Source organism: Leptopilina heterotoma, unplaced genomic scaffold (genome assembly GCF_015476425.1).
Source record: "Leptopilina heterotoma isolate Lh14 unplaced genomic scaffold, ASM1547642v1 Lhet_99, whole genome shotgun sequence".
Taxonomy (NCBI): Eukaryota; Metazoa; Arthropoda; class Insecta; order Hymenoptera; family Figitidae; genus Leptopilina; species Leptopilina heterotoma.
In genome coordinates this window covers 1,040,467-1,058,713 of record NW_025111206.1, presented here as the reverse complement: position 1 = coordinate 1,058,713, position 18,247 = coordinate 1,040,467, and the positions used below count along the sequence as shown (strand labels likewise).

Sequence of the window (18,247 nt, the reverse complement as noted above, 5' to 3'; positions counted from 1 at the left end):
ATATCTTTCCCCGCGGGTAAAGAATGTATCTGTTATGTAGGCGTATCAATTTTATACGCGCTTATATAATTGGATCATAGTTCGATAAACTCTAAGCACTCGGCGTATAAAAAATGTATTATAGGGCGAATAAGGTGGTTCATGATTTTTTTTATAATTATGTTTTTTTTGTGCAATTATGCTTGAGTTGAGAGAATATTTTTTTGTAGATGATTAATTAAAAGTAATTTTTTTTATACAAAATGAAAAGAAAATAAATGATTTTCCAAAGGATCATCATTATGGTTGTTTAATATCTATACATATATAGTAATTTTATTGTGTCAATTCGATTAATAATTTCTGCTGAAACAATTTACAATTTAAAAGGTATAGATGAAATTATTTCATTAATGAATTTTATTTTCAAATATAAAAAACAGGAAAAAATTATAGACTATTTTTTTTCTTTCTCTTTTGTAGTTTTCTTTCATTCAGTAATTAAATTAATTTCTTTTTTATTTAATTAATTTATTCATTAAGAAAAATTTTTTCTAATCCAATTTTAATTTTATGTTTCCTTTTTAATTTTATTTATTTATTTATTCATTTACATCATAAACGGGACAAGCCCTTTCGTATTAATAATTTTATTTTTAATAATAATTCAATTAACTTTATTAAATTAAAATTTTATTATTTTTATTTTCAATTTAATTTTTCATTTTTAATTTTATTATTCTAATTTGAATTTTATTTTTCCATTTTCAATTTTATTTTTCCGTTTTTAATTCACTCAAATTAAAATTATTATAATGTTTATCATAAACGGAAAAAGGGGGATTTTATTAATTTATGGGAATAAAGAAATGAAAAAGGGGAATTTTATTAATTTAAGGGAATAAAAAAGGCAAAAAGGGATGTTTTATTAATTTATGGAGATAAAAAAGGGAAAAGGGGAAATTTATTAATTTATGGAAATAAAAAGGTGTAAAAGGGGGATTTTATTAATTTAAGGAGATAAAAAAGGGAAAAAGGGGAATTTTATGAATTTATAGGAATAAAAAAAGGAAAAAAAGGATTTTATTAATTTAAGGAGATGAAAAAGGTAAAAAGCGGGATTACGATTTGTTTTTGAATTTTTTTTCTTTGTTCATTAATGAATAAATTAATTTCAATAACTATATATTTAAAAGCAGTTTTGGGGAATTTTTCAAAATTTCTGCGATTGACAAAGATTTCAAAAAAACAAGGCGATGAAAAATATATAATAGAAAATAATAAATAAAAAAAAAAGAGAGAGAGAGAGAGAGAGAGAGCACCATTAAAGGCAGTGAACTTTGTTTCAGCAAATTTGAGATAAAAAAAACCTCTTCTTTTTTTTACCCGTTTTCACCGATATTAGATTTTTAAACTTTAATTCACTGCAATAATAATTTCATCCATTAGTATACTATTTCAATAAAAAGTCAATTATCGACTCAGTTAACAGTTTCATTTTTTATAATTTATAATAATCAAATGATTTTTTTTGTTTAATTTTTTTAAATTAAAATTAACGAATTTATAATATTATAAATAATTATATTCTCATATAATTATAAATATAATTATCATTCTGAATAAAAATTCAAAAAATAACAAAAAAAGAAATATTAAATAAAAATCAAATTTTAATTATAAATATAATTATTAATAATTACCTATAATAATTACTTATTATTAATTAATTAACCAATTAATATTAAATATTAAAAATCAAATATTTATAATTATAAATATAAATAATATTATATATAGTTAAAAATTTTTTTAATTATTACAATAATAAATTACACAATTTTTCAAAAAAATTTTTTCCTCAAATTCGTTTTTTATTGTCCGAAATAAAAGAGTAAAAATTTTGATAAACCGCAAAAATTTCAAATTTAACGGGCGAACACGATTGGTATTTTTTTATTTTTTTTTTTTTAAGAATATGTACTTTTTTATGTGCAAGAAACAATTTTTTATAAAATAGAGAAAATTAGTTTTTTCTTTTCACAAAAAAATTTAAAATTAAAAAAAATTTTATTAAAATATTTTTATATTTATATATATAGAAATGAAAATTAAAAAAAGGTGTATTTTTTATCCTTAATTATTTTAATATTATTATTATAATGATAAATGAGCGAGTGTTTACTGCCTTTAAGCAGCGATGGCAATTAATATTTTCTACTTTTGCACGTGAAAAGATGCGTCATGATCACACAGCAAGCTTAAGTATTTTTTAATTACTTAAGTAATAGTTTAACAGTATTTCAATATGAATTCTGTATTTTCAATATTTTGAATTGTTTATTTCGATAAATAATATGCGATTCTTTTTTTTTTATTTATTTTTTTTTTATATAAAGCTTATGTTATTTCTCTGAATTTCATTTGAAAATTCAATGTATTATTTCAGTTAGTGATTTTTTTTTATGCTGAATTCCAGGTCGTACAAGCGATTATAATCCGATTCTATCATCAAAAATTGATCCCCTCATCGAAATTTGATTCACTTCTATATAAATATCGAATTATATTTTTTTGGATTTGAAATCACATTTAATCAGAGGACTTTGGACTATTATTTATTTTTCTAGACTTGGACTTGAATTTTTTTTTTTTTTTTTAATATCCTAGACTTGGAATTCATTTCCTAGACTTTGGATTTTTCCTAAGATTTATTTTTTGTTTTCTAGTTCTTTTTTTTCCAAGAAATTTTTGGAATTCATTTCCTAGACTTGGACTTGTATTTTCTAGACGCAAAAGCCAAGGGTTTCTGCACTTTATATATATATATTTATTTATTTTTTTAAATTTTTTATTAAGTTATTCGATTTTCACAAGAAGCTTTTTTTTGTATTTTGGGACACAAGTAATTTCGGTTTCCTGGATTATTATTATTTTTTTTACACCGGCTCCAAGACGCATTATTACAGTGCTTTAGAATTTTTTCGGGCAAAAAAAAAATTTTTTCTTTTTTAAAGAGATATTTTTTTTTAGTACACATCGCACAGCGAGGAATTTGTGTGCAGCATTTTTTATTTTCATTTCTCCTTACAACGAGAGAGAGAGAGAAGCGAATCTCACTAGGAGAAACTGGCCTCGGGACTTAACGTTGCAATTTTTTATTTATTTATTTTTTTTTAATGGGGTTTCCATGAGATATTATTCAATCCTTGAAAGTGCCTCTTCAAACTGCTGCCGTCGGCCCATGATGAGTGGAGATACTCGTCGTCATCGTCTTGCTCAAGTTTCTGGAAAAATTTTTTTATTTAATTATGTAACACTCGACGGTAATTCCACTTAATTGGGAAAAAGATTCTGTCGATACGGTACACGGGGTCTCTATTTTCTGCGCTTTCTCTTCGAAAACATAATTTTTTGTCGCTGCGGTTCAAATTATTATTTTTATTCCTTAATTATTAATTAGTAATTAATTACTAATTATCAGGGGATACTGACTAATTAATTACTAATTCGCAATTAATTACTAATTAGTAATAAATAAGTAGTTACTAATTAACAATGAAAGCTGAAATCCCCGAATGCTCAAAACCTCGAAATTACTAATTAGTAATAAATAAGTAATTACTAATTAATAATGAATAATTAATAACTAATTACAAATAAGTAATTACTAATTAATTATTAATAATTAATTACTAATTAGTAATAAATAAGTCATTACTAATTAATAATAAATAATTAATGAGTTCATTATTATTATTATTAAATAAATTATTATTATAAATAAATATTTATTATCAAATATATTAATTCTTGAATCAAATAATTTTTTACTTAAATCTATTAAACTATATTTGCTTCAAGTACTGAAATTATTGGTTCAAATACAATGTATTTGATTTTAATAAAAATTATTAGATTCAAGTAAATATTTATTTCAAATTTAACAAGATTATTTGAATCAAGTAATTTTTTTCAGTGTAATGAACAAGTAATTTTTAATATTCAATAATTAATTATGAATAATTAATTATTAGTATTGAATAATTATTTATGAATAATTAATTATTAGTATTCAATAATTAATGATGAATAATTTATTAATATTGTATAAATAATATTATTTATTCATTATCAGCTGGTAATGAATAAAAAATTATTCATATTGTTTAATTAATAATGAATAATTAATTATTAATTACTAATTACTAATAATTTTTTTGATGCAAGTAAATATTTGTTTAATACCTGACATCCATCAAATACATTTTTTCAATATTTAAAAATTTTTTTTCAATATTTCATTCAAATAGTGAACAATAAGTTATTTTTTTTATAAAATAATATTTGGAACTAAAAATTTTCTAAATTAATTAGTTTTCATTCTTACTATTTAAAAATACCGAAAGTTTTTAATTAGGTAATGAATAGAATATTTTCGTCAATTTTCCCAAAAATCTAATTGAGTAATAAATTAATTTTATGAAGTACAAAAATCCCAAGAAGAAATTATTATAAAAAAATAGCATAAAATTACAATGAATACTAGAAAGTAAATTTAACATTTAAATTAGTTTATAAATTTACAAGAAAATTACTCTATAGAATTTATAAGAAAATTATTCTGTAGAATTTATGAAAAAAATTAGTTTATAAATTTTATAGGTTCATAAATAAATTATTTTAACAATTTACAGAAAAATTGTATTATAAATATCTAATTTTTCCAGAGAGTGTTTAAATATGAGCAAATAAATTGAAAAATCATTTTATCAGCTTCCATGAATTTATAAATTCATAATAAAAATTATGACATCAATGCATAGAAAAAGTCTTTTATAAATTTATAAAAATACTGTTTTTAAAAATATTACTATTGTTTAAAAAATTAATAATATAATTATTTTGTAAAAAGGGGGATTTTATTAATTTAAGGAGATAAAAAAGGAAAAAGGGGAATTCTATTAATTTACGGGAATAAAAAAGGCAAAAAGGGATGTTTTATTAATTTATGGAGATAAAAAAGGGAAAAGGGGAATTTTATTAATTTACGGAGATAAAAAAGGGAAACAACTTTTTTGAAAAATTAATAGTAAAATAGTAGAACACAAAAAATAGTCAAAATTAAAACCTAATAAAATAGTTGATTAAAAAAAAATAGTAAAAATTAACCGAAAAAAATATAAATAAAAATTAATTAAAATTATAAATAAAATTGATTGACTGTAAATAAATATTGAGAAATATACGTATACACGGATATCGAAAAATTTCAATTCAAAATTGAATTTTCAGGATAGAAGAAGAAAATATCGAATTTCTCGTGAAAGGAAATTAAATTTAGCTTATTATCTTTATTGAAAAGGGGGAATAATTAAAACTTGAAAGTGAACGAAATTGGGAGCGCTTTCAAATTATATTATATATATATACTGTTTAATAATTTATGTAAGTTTATATCAGAAATCGATATTACTGACACAGTTGACGACTGCAAATAGGGGGAAACTAAATTTAATATTAACTGAATGTCTCTTCGTTACAGAGCAGAGGCAGATCGAATCTGTTAAATTCATCTCCCTTCCTAGCAGTTAAACAAGAAATCCGCATGTTCTTCGTATATATCACTTCAACAACCTGATGACAGTGTTTTTCACACCATCCCCCCTTTTACATAATACAATAATAATATATCGTTTCTGTATGTAAATTTAGATTTTCTTTTTGTTTAAAATAATATTGTACAAAAGGTCAAACAGTTTTAATTTTAACTATTTTCATGATTTTATAAATATAATTTTTCATTACGTTTCAGTTGGGAAAAAATATTTTAAATTAAAACTTAAAAATGATTAATTTAATTATTATTTAATTATTAAAAATTAAAAATTCAATTTCATTCTATTTTATTTATTTATTTTTATTTGGTAATTTTTTCGCATATTCAAAAAAGTCTAATTATTACCAAAAAATATTAATGATATAAATAAAATTTTAATTATCAGAAATAATAAATATCCGTAAAAAAAAATAATGGAAGCATTCAAAAATAAAGGAAAGTAGTAAAACTGAAAAATCAATTAAATAATATTCAATTTTTTTGTGTTTATATTTTTAAATTCATTTTTTTTGTTAAAATATTCTTTTTCTTTTGTCGAGTGTAAATTCCTTGATATTTTTTTCGTATATATTATATAGAATATTCTCGCTTTTCAGAAGTTCATGCGAAAAATAGTTGAGAGTCTTTTGGAAATTCTTTCTCCTTGCGCTAGTAAACTTTTCTTTGTTTCTTTCTTCTTAAATCCTTCTTTTAGATTACGATGAGAATAAAAAAAAGCGAAAAAAAATTGATTGCTGTTTTATTTTTTATTCCTGATTTCTTGAATTCTTATTCTTTTCGACTGTGATGAGAAGTTGGAAAAAAAGATTTGATTGCAATTTTATTTTTATTCTCTCTCGTATTCTTGTAGAGTTTCTCACTTTTATATTTTTACTTATAATATAATTTAATTTAATTGTAATTTTTATTTCTCGATGCTACGAATTTTGCTTCAGCAAAATTAGTAGCAACGAGAAATAAAAATTACAATTAAATTAAATTAAATAAAATAGACTTAAAGTGAAAGTAAAAGAAAAGTAAAATTGCTATTTAGTATTTAATAATGTATTTTAATAATAAATAGTAATTTATACTAATTAGTAAAATTTACTAATTAAACTTACTAATTGAATAGCAAAATTAGTAAAATGTACTAATACTAAATTTTACTAATAAATTAGTAGTAATTACTATTTATTAGTAGAAATTACTAATTGAAAAGCTACTTTACCAATAAATTAGTAGAAATATTTATTTAATTAGTTTACTAATTCAAAAATTTTTTTATTTATGAAAATGTTTATGAAAATATTTATGAACATGTTTTTAATGAAAATTTACTAATTAAAAAGCAAAAATTCAGTCACTAATTCAAGTTAATAAACAATTTTACTAATTTTTTTGCTAATTATAGAGTGTATAGAATAAAAATATAAATAAAAAAAATGTAAAACTGAAAATGAAAAGAATACAAAAATAAAAAGAAATGAAAATAACTGAAAATAAAATAAAAATAAGAGAAAATGTTATTTAATTGTGAAAATATTTTCATTCTAAGAGAGAAAAGTACAGAGTGCATTAATATGCGTGCGAGAGAGGCCAGTGTAACTTAAACAAGGACGTAAGCATCGATTCTATTTCCACTGCCCCCACTCGAGTTCCACCTCATTCTCCAACTTTAACAAACTCAATCCCCGCATTTAACCACATTGCACAGTGAAAACCCCACCTGCAAAACCCTTTTTGTGTTCACCTTAGCAAGGTCGATCTACATTCGGTCACTCACATACACATTTATACCTATACGCAAGAATTGCATTCATCGAGCAGAAAATCTCCCACACCACAAAACTATTATTTTCCTATCGGATTACTATGAATTCAGAATCGAATCAATTTCACAAAATTAGACTTTTCATTTTATTTTTATTTTTCTTTAAAAAAAAAGGAAAAGTTGTTTGCTTTTTCCAAAATTTAAGGACAAAAAGAGAAAAACATATTTTATTGAAATTTGAAAATGATACCAAAGTTTAAAAATTTCATAGACAAGAAATCACACATTTTTGTCCTGTTTTGGAAATAGTGTGATACCTTTTTTGATTTTTGTTCTACAGAAAAGTGTTAAAAGGAAAAGTTGTTTGATTTTGCCCAAAATTTAAGGACAAAAAGAGAAAATCATATTTTATTAAAATTTGAAAAAGATACCAGAGTTTAAATATTTCATAGACAAGAAATCACACATTTTTGTTCTGTTTTGGAAATAGTGTGATAACTTTTTTGATTTTTGTTCTACAGAAAAGTGTTAAAAGGAAAAGTTGTTTGATTTTGCCCAAAATTTAAGGACAAAAAGAGAAAAACATATTTTATTGAAATTTGAAAAAGATACCAAAGTTTAAAAATATCATAGACAAGAAATCACACATTTTTGTCCTGTTTTGGAAATAGTGTGATAACTTTTTTGATTTTTGTTCTACAGAAAAGTATTTAAAGGAAAAGTTGTTTGATTTTGCCCAAAATTTAAGGACAAAAAGAGGAAAATATATTATATTAAGATTTGAAAAAGATACCAGAGTTTAAAAATTTCATAGACAAGAAATCACACATTTTTGTCCTTTTTTGAAAACAGTGTGATAACTTTTTTGATTTTTGTTCTACAGAAAAGTGTTTAAAGGAAAAGTTGTTTGATTTTGCCCAAAATTTAAGGACAAAAAGAGAAAAATATATTTTATTGAAATTTGAAAAAGATACCAAAGTTTAAATATTTCATAGACAAAAAATCACACATTTTTGTCCTGTTTTGGAAATAGTGTGATAACTTTTTTGATTTTTGTTCTACAGAAAAGTATTTAAAGGAAAAGTTGTTTGATTTTGCCCAAAATTTAAGGACAAAAAGATAAAAATATATTTTATTGAAATTTGAAAAAGATACCAAAGTTTAAAAATTTCATAGACAAGAAATCACACATTTTTGTCCTTTTTTGGAAACAGTGTGATAACTTTTTTGATTTTTGTTCTACAGAAAAGTGTTTAAAGGAAAAGTTGTTTGATTTTGCCCAAAATTTAAGGACAAAAAGAGAAAAATATATTTTATTGAAATTTGAAAAAGATACCAAAGTTTAAATATTTCATAGACAAAAAATCACACATTTTTGTCCTGTTTTGGAAATAGTGTGATAACTTTTTTGATTTTTGTTCTACAGAAAAGTGTTTAAAGGAAAAGTTGTTTAATTTTGCCCAAAATTTAAGGACAAAGAGAGAAAATCATATTTTATTGAAATTTGAAAAAGATACCAAAGTTTAAAAATTTCAAAGACAAGAAATCACACATTTTTGTCCTGTTTTGGAAATAGTGTGATACCTTTTTTGATTTTTGTTCTACAGAAAAGTGTTAAAAGGAAAAGTTGTTTGATTTTGCTTAAAATTTAAGGACAAAGAGAGAAAAACATATTTTATTGAAATTTGAAAAAGATACCAAAGTTTAAAAATTTCAAAGACAAGAAATCACACATTTTTGTCCTGTTTTGGAAATAGTGTGATACCTTTTTTGATTTTTGTTCTACAGAAAAGTGTTTAAAGGAAAAGTTGTTTGATTTTGCCCAAAATTTAATGACAAAAAGAGAAAAACATATTTTATTGAAATTTGAAAAAGATACCAGAGCTTAAAAATTTCATAGACAAGAAATCACACATTTTTGTCCTTTTTTGGAAACAGTGTGATAACTTTTTTGATTTTTGTTCTACAGAAAAGTGTTTAAAGGAAAAGTTGTTTAATTTTGCCCAAAATTTAAGGACAAAGAGAGAAAATCATATTTTATTGAAATTTGAAAAAGATACCAAAGTTTAAAAATTTCAAAAACAAGAAATCACACATTTTTGTCCTTTTTTGGAAACAGTGTGATAACTTTTTTGATTTTTGTTCTACAGAAAAGTGTTTAAAGGAAAAGTTGTTTAATTTTGCCCAAAATTTAAGGACAAAGAGAGAAAATCATATTTTATTGAAATTTGAAAAAGATACCAAAGTTTAAAAATTTCAAAGACAAGAAATCACACATTTTTGTCCTGTTTTGGAAATAGTGTGATAACTTTTTTGATTTTTGTTCTACAGAAAAGTATTTAAAGGAAAAGTTGTTTGATTTTGCTTAAAATTTAATAACAAAAAGAGAAAAACATATTTTATTGAAATTTGAAAAAGATACCAGAGCTTAAAAATTTCATAGACAAGACATCACACATTTTTGTCCTTTTTTGGAAACAGTGTGATAACTTTTTTGATTTTTGTTCTACAGAAAAGTGTTTAAAGGAAAAGTTGTTTAATTTTGCCTAAAATTTAAGGACAAAAAGAGAAAAATATATTTTATTGAAATTTGAAAAAGATACCAAAGTTTAAAAATTTCAAAGACAAGAAATCACACATTTTTGTCCTGTTTTGGAAATAGTGTGATAACTTTTTTGATTTTTGTTCTACAGAAAAGTGTTTAAAGGAAAAGTTGTTTAATTTTGCCCAAAATTTAAGGACAAAGAGAGAAAATCATATTTTATTGAAATTTGAAAAAGATACCAAAGTTTAAAAATTTCAAAGACAAGAAATCACACATTTTTGTCCTGTTTTGGAAATAGTGTGATAACTTTTTTGATTTTTGTTCTACAGAAAAGTATTTAAAGGAAAAGTTGTTTGATTTTGCCCAAAATTTAAGGACAAAAAGAGAAAAATATATTTTATTAAGATTTGAAAAAGATACCAGAGTTTAAAAATTTCATAGACAAGAAATCACACATTTTTGTCCTTTTTTGGAAACAGTGTGATAACTTTTTTGATTTTTGTTCTACAGAAAAGTGTTTAAAGGAAAAGTTGTTTGATTTTGCTCAAAATTTAAGGACAAAAAGAGAAAAATATATTTTATTGAAATTTGAAAAAGATACCAAAGTTTAAAAATTTCATAGACAAGAAATCACACACTTTTTGTCCTGTTTTGGAAATAGTGTGATAACTTTTTTGATTTTTGTTCTACAGAAGAGTGTTTAAAGGAAAAGTTGTTTGATTTTGCCCAAAATTTAAGGACAAAAAGAGAAAAACATATTCTATTGAAATTTGAAAAAGATACCAAAGTTTAAAAATTTCAAAGACAAGAAATCACACATTTTTGACTTGTTTTGGAAATAGTGTGATACCTTTTTTGATTTTTGTTCTACAGAAAAGTGTTAAAAGGAAAAGTTGTTTGATTTTGCTTAAAATTTAAGGACAAAGAGAGAAAAACATATTTTATTGAAATTTGAAAAAGATACCAAAGTTTAAAAATTTCAAAGACAAGAAATCACACATTTTTGTCCTGTTTTGGAAATAGTGTGATACCTTTTTTGATTTTTGTTCTACAGAAAAGTGTTTAAAGGAAAAGTTGTTTGATTTTGCCCAAAATTTAATGACAAAAAGAGGAAAATATATTTTATTAAGATTTGAAAAAGATACCAGAGTTTAAAAATTTCATAGACAAGAAATCACACATTTTTGTCCTTTTTTGGAAACAGTGTGATAACTTTTTTGATTTTTGTTCTACAGAAAAGTGTTTAAAGGAAAAGTTGTTTGATTTTGCCTAAAATTTAAGGACAAAAAGAGAAAAATATATTTTATTAAGATTTGAAAAAGATACCAGAGTTTAAAAATTTCATAGACAAGAAATCACACATTTTTGTCCTTTTTTGGAAACAGTGTGATAACTTTTTTGATTTTTGTTCTACAGAAAAGTATTTAAAGGAAAAGTTGTTTGATTTTGCCCAAAATTTAAGGACAAAAAGAGAAAAATATATTTTATTGAAATTTGAAAAAGATACTAAAGTTTAAAAATTTCATAGACAAGAAATCACACATTTTTGTCCTTTTTTGGAAACAGTGTGATAACTTTTTTGATTTTTGTTCTACAGAAAAGTGTTTAAAGGAAAAGTTGTTTAATTTTGCCCAAAATTTAAGGACAAAGAGAGAAAATCATATTTAATTGAAATTTGAAAAAGATACCAAAGTTTAAAAATTTCAAAGACAAGAAATCACACATTTTTGTCCTGTTTTGGAAATAGTGTGATACCTTTTTTGATTTTTGTTCTACAGAAAAGTGTTAAAAGGAAAAGTTGTTTGATTTTGCTTAAAATTTAAGGAGAAAGAGAGAAAAACATATTTTATTGAAATTTGAAAAAGATACCAAAGTTTAAAAATTTCAAAGACAAGAAATCACACATTTTTGTCCTGTTTTGGAAATAGTGTGATACCTTTTTTGATTTTTGTTCTACAGAAAAGTGTTTAAAGGAAAAGTTGTTTAATTTTGCCTAAAATTTAAGGACAAAAAGAGAAAATCATATTTTATTGAAATTTGAAAAAGATACCAGAGCTTAAAAATTTCATAGACAAGAAATAACACATTTTTGTCCTGTTTTGGAAATAGTGTGATAACTTTTTTGATTTTTGTTCTACAGAAAAGTATTTAAAGGAAAAGTTGTTTGATTTTGCCCAAAATTTAAGGACAAAAAGAGAAAAATATATTTTATTGAAATTTGAAAAAGATACCAAAGTTTAAATATTTCATAGACAAGAAATAACACATTTTTGTCCTTTTTTGGAAACAGTGTGATAACTTTTTTGATTTTGTTCTACAGAAAAGTATTTAATGGAAAAGTTGTTTGATTTTGCCCAAAATTTAAGGACAAAAAGAGAAAAATATATTTTATTGAAATTTGAAAAAGATACCAAAGTTTAAATATTTCATAGACAAGAAATCACACATTTTTGTCCTGTTTTGGAAATAGTGTGATAACTTTTTTGATTTTTGTTCTACAGAAAAGTGTTAAAAGGGAAAGTTGTTTGATTTTGCCCAAAATTTAAGGACAAAAAGAGAAAAACATATTTTATTGAAATTTGAAAAAGATACCAAAGTTTAAAAATTTCATAGACAAGAAATCACACATTTTTGTCCTTTTTTGGAAACAGTGTAATAACTTTTTTGATTTTTGTTTTACAAAAAAGTGTCTAAGGGAAAAGTTGTATGATTTTGCCCAAAATTTAAGGACAAAAAGAGAAAAACATATTTTATTGAAATTTGAAAAAGATACCAAAGTTTAAAAATTTCATAGACAAGAAATCACACATTTTTGTCCTTTTTTGGAAATAGTGTGATAACTTTTTTGATTTTTGTTCTACAGAAAAGTATTTAAAGGAAAAGTTGTTTGATTTTGCCCAAAATTTAAGGACAAAAAGAGAAAAATATATTTTATTGAAATTTGAAAAAGATACCAAAGTTTAAATATTTCATAGACAAGAAATCACACATTTTTGTCCTGTTTTGGAAATAGTGTGATAACTTTTTTGATTTTTGTTCTACAGAAAAGTATTTAAAGGAAAAGTTGTTTGATTTTGCCCAAAATTTAAGGACAAAAAGAGAAAAATATATTTTATTGAAATTTGAAAAAGATACTAAAGTTTAAAAATTTCATAGACAAGAAATCAAACATTTTTGTCCTTTTTTGGAAACAGTGTGATAACTTTTTTGATTTTTGTTCTACAGAAAAGTGTTTAAAGGAAAAGTTGTTTAATTTTGCCCAAAATTTAAGGACAAAGAGAGAAAATCATATTTAATTGAAATTTGAAAAAGATACCAAAGTTTAAAAATTTCAAAGACAAGAAATCACACATTTTTGTCCTGTTTTGGAAATAGTGTGATACCTTTTTTGATTTTTGTTCTACAGAAAAGTGTTAAAAGGAAAAGTTGTTTGATTTTGCTTAAAATTTAAGGAGAAAGAGAGAAAAACATATTTTATTGAAATTTGAAAAAGATACCAAAGTTTAAAAATTTCAAAGACAAGAAATCACACATTTTTGTCCTTTTTTGGAAACAGTGTAATAACTTTTTTGATTTTTGTTTTACAAAAAAGTGTCTAAGGGAAAAGTTGTATGATTTTGCCCAAAATTTAAGGACAAAAAGAGAAAAACATATTTTATTGAAATTTGAAAAAGATACCAAAGTTTAAAAATTTCATAGACAAGAAATCACACATTTTTGTCCTTTTTTGGAAATAGTGTGATAACTTTTTTGATTTTTGTTCTACAGAAAAGTATTTAAAGGAAAAGTTGTTTGATTTTGCCCAAAATTTAAGGACAAAAAGAGAAAAATATATTTTATTGAAATTTGAAAAAGATACCAAAGTTTAAATATTTCATAGACAAGAAATCACACATTTTTGTCCTGTTTTGGAAATAGTGTGATAACTTTTTTGATTTTTGTTCTACAGAAAAGTATTTAAAGGAAAAGTTGTTTGATTTTGCCCAAAATTTAAGGACAAAAAGAGAAAAATATATTTTATTGAAATTTGAAAAAGATACCAAAGTTTAAATATTTCATAGACAAGAAATAACACATTTTTGTCCTTTTTTGGAAACAGTGTGATAACTTTTTTGATTTTTGTTCTACAGAAAAGTATTTAATGGAAAAGTTGTTTGATTTTGCCCAAAATTTAAGGACAAAAAGAGAAAAATATATTTTATTGAAATTTGAAAAAGATACCAAAGTTTAAATATTTCATAGACAAGAAATCACACATTTTTGTCCTGTTTTGGAAATAGTGTGATAACTTTTTTGATTTTTGTTCTACAGAAAAGTGTTAAAAGGGAAAGTTGTTTGATTTTGCCCAAAATTTAAGGACAAAAAGAGAAAAACATATTTTATTGAAATTTGAAAAAGATACCAAAGTTTAAAAATTTCATAGACAAGAAATCACACATTTTTGTCCTTTTTTGGAAACAGTGTAATAACTTTTTTGATTTTTGTTTTACAAAAAAGTGTCTAAGGGAAAAGTTGTATGATTTTGCCCAAAATTTAAGGACAAAAAGAGAAAAACATATTTTATTGAAATTTGAAAAAGATACCAAAGTTTAAAAATTTCATAGACAAGAAATCACACATTTTTGTCCTTTTTTGGAAATAGTGTGATAACTTTTTTGATTTTTGTTCTACAGAAAAGTATTTAAAGGAAAAGTTGTTTGATTTTGCCCAAAATTTAAGGACAAAAAGAGAAAAATATATTTTATTGAAATTTGAAAAAGATACCAAAGTTTAAATATTTCATAGACAAGAAATCACACATTTTTGTCCTGTTTTGGAAATAGTGTGATAACTTTTTTGATTTTTGTTCTACAGAAAAGTGTTTAAAGGAAAAGTTGTTTAATTTTGCCCAAAATTTAAGGACAAAGAGAGAAAATCATATTTTATTGAAATTTGAAAAAGATACCAAAGTTTAAAAATTTCAAAGACAAGAAATCACACATTTTTGTCCTGTTTTGGAAATAGTGTGATACCTTTTTTGATTTTTGTTCTACAGAAAAGTGTTTAAAGGAAAAGTTGTTTGATTTTGCCCAAAATTTAATGACAAAAAGAGAAAAACATATTTTATTGAAATTTGAAAAAGATACCAGAGCTTAAAAATTTCATAGACAAGAAATCACACATTTTTGTCCTTTTTTGGAAACAGTGTGATAACTTTTTTGATTTTTGTTCTACAGAAAAGTGTTTAAAGGAAAAGTTGTTTGATTTTGCCCAAAATTTAAGGACAAAAAGAGAAAAATATATTTTATTAAGATTTGAAAAAGATACCAGAGTTTAAAAATTTCATACACAAGAAATCACACATTTTTGTCCTTTTTTGGAAACAGTGTGATACCTTTTTTGATTTTTGTTCTACAGAAAAGTGTTTAAAGGAAAAGTTGTTTAATTTTGCCTAAAATTTAAGGACAAAAAGAGAAAATCATATTTTATTGAAATTTGAAAAAGATACCAGAGCTTAAAAATTTCATAGACAAGAAATAACACATTTTTGTCCTGTTTTGGAAATAGTGTGATAACTTTTTTGATTTTTGTTCTACAGAAAAGTATTTAAAGGAAAAGTTGTTTGATTTTGCCCAAAATTTAAGGACAAAAAGAGAAAAATATATTTTATTGAAATTTGAAAAAGATACCAAAGTTTAAATATTTCATAGACAAGAAATAACACATTTTTGTCCTTTTTTGGAAACAGTGTGATAACTTTTTTGATTTTTGTTCTACAGAAAAGTATTTAATGGAAAAGTTGTTTGATTTTGCCCAAAATTTAAGGACAAAAAGAGAAAAATATATTTTATTGAAATTTGAAAAAGATACCAAAGTTTAAATATTTCATAGACAAGAAATCACACATTTTTGTCCTGTTTTGGAAATAGTGTGATAACTTTTTTGATTTTTGTTCTACAGAAAAGTGTTAAAAGGGAAAGTTGTTTGATTTTGCCCAAAATTTAATGACAAAAAGAGAAAAACATATTTTATTGAAATTTGAAAAAGATACCAGAGCTTAAAAATTTCATAGACAAGAAATCACACATTTTTGTCCTTTTTTGGAAACAGTGTGATAACTTTTTTGATTTTTGTTCTACAGAAAAGTGTTTAAAGGAAAAGTTGTTTGATTTTGCCCAAAATTTAAGGACAAAAAGAGAAAAATATATTTTATTAAGATTTGAAAAAGATACCAGAGTTTAAAAATTTCATACACAAGAAATAACACATTTTTGTCCTTTTTTGGAAACAGTGTGATAACTTTTTTGATTTTTGTTCTACAGAAAAGTATTTAATGGAAAAGTTGTTTGATTTTGCCCAAAATTTAAGGACAAAAAGAGAAAAATATATTTTATTGAAATTTGAAAAAGATACCAAAGTTTAAAAATTTCATAGACAAGAAATCACACATTTTTGTCCTGTTTTGGAAATAGTGTGATACCTTTTTTGATTTTTGTTCTACAGAAAAGTGTTAAAAGGAAAAGATGTTTGATTTTGCCCAAAATTTAACGACAAAAAGAGAAAAATATATTTTATTGAAATTTGAAAAAGATACCAAAGTTAGAATTGTACAATAATCTTTTTTCTAATTTGTTACTAATAATTAATTTTTACTGACAAAATAATTTTTTACTGATAATTTTTTGGCTTTTTTTAAATGTTATTTAATTATTAGTAAATAAGAAAAAAATTTCTACTTACGATTAGAATTTATTTTACTGCTAATTACACTTTTTTACTATATTTTTTTATTTACTCTATACGAGATGCAGAAATCGAATAAAAAAAAATATATTTATAATCTTTATTCTAAAATTACATTATTATTAACTACCTACAATAAAATAGCGAGAAAAAAAATAATAGTGAAAATAAGAATAATAAAAATAATAATGAAAGGAATTTCATATTTTTATATATAAATAAATATAAAAAAATGGATTTCGAAGTAGAAAAGGTGGGGATGTAAAAACATTTTTCACAGGTGATTAACCACCCTATATATCGAAGAGTTCCTGATTTAACCACTCCTCTGAATAGCCGAGAAGAATCGATTTTCTCATTGTGAGTTGAGTATATACACATCTCCTCAATAGAAATACTCAACTGCTTTATAGGTATGCATTAGAGAAGAGTAAGATTTAGATGAAGACGAAAAGCGTGTAGACGATTATTATTCTATTTTCCTCTAAATAAGGCATCATGTATTTATCATAGAGACAGCGAGTCGCCAACCCCCCGAGTATCGAGCTATAAATACAAGCACAAATGTGGATATCCACATTCCCTTTATGGCAGGTATAGATACTTCTATACGTCATAAAAAGCATTGTGCTTCCTTACATATACACTATATACAGATTGTGCTGCGAAGTACCGTTTTATCAGTTTAACAGCAAATAATAGGTCCTTTACCGTTTTTTTATGATACTCAATAAAATATTTATTCCACGTACTGTTTTTTCCCTTTCATTTCTATTTTGACTTGTTTTGCAAATTTTATATTTATTTATTGATAATATTTTCTAATGAGTAATATTCGTAATAATTAAGATTTATAATCATTAATTTTAATAATAATAATACTTATTAATATTATTATTAATATTAATATTACTATTAATATTATATTATTATTAGAATTATATTTAAAGTAATTTTAATTTATTATATGAGAATTCAGAATAATAAAATATCTGTCTGACCAAAATTCTCTATTACTTCTGGAATTCCATGAAAAATTAAACGTCTGCCTGACTAAAATCTATCTTGTTCTACTGATAAAAGAGAAAAACTTTTGTTTAACTAAAAATTCTCCAAAACAATTGATAAAAAATAAAAAATTTTGTTTAACGAAAAATTCTCCATTACAACTTAAATTTCAAGAACAATAGAATCTCTGTCTGACCAAAAACTCTTAAATGTTATTTAAATTTCAAAAACAATATAGAATCTCTGTCTGACTAAGAACTCTTAAATACTACTTAATTTCAGGAATATTAAAATGTCTGACTAACATGCTTTTGTACTACTGAAAATTAAAAAAATTTAACTGTCTGACTAAAAATTTTCCAGTACTACTGAAATTAAAAAATAAAAACAGGGGTCTGACTATAAATTTTACATTACTACTAAATTTTTAGGAACAATAAAACGTCTGACTAAAAAAACAATTTCTACTGATAATGAATAAAAGATGTTGTTTAACTGAAAATTCTCAAATACTATTTCTAGAACAATAAAGAAACTGTCTGACCAAAAACTCTTAAATACTACTTAATTTCAAGAACTTTATAATGTCTGGCTAAAATGCTTCAGAACTACTGAAATT

General features: G+C 23.1%; 1 protein-coding gene across 1 annotated transcript in view; it reads right to left on the bottom strand.

Annotated features, from left to right (window-relative positions):
- Positions 1–2,076: 2,076 nt before the first annotated feature.
- LOC122512452 (protein tipE) overlaps positions 2,077–18,247 on the bottom strand; it is a 58,393-nt gene continuing 42,222 nt past the window's right edge. Inside the window, exon 6 of the mRNA XM_043628284.1 lies at positions 2,077–3,266. Within this exon, the coding sequence (XP_043484219.1) occupies positions 3,203–3,266 (64 nt within the window). The 3' untranslated portion in view covers positions 2,077–3,202. The remainder of the gene's footprint in view (positions 3,267–18,247) is intronic.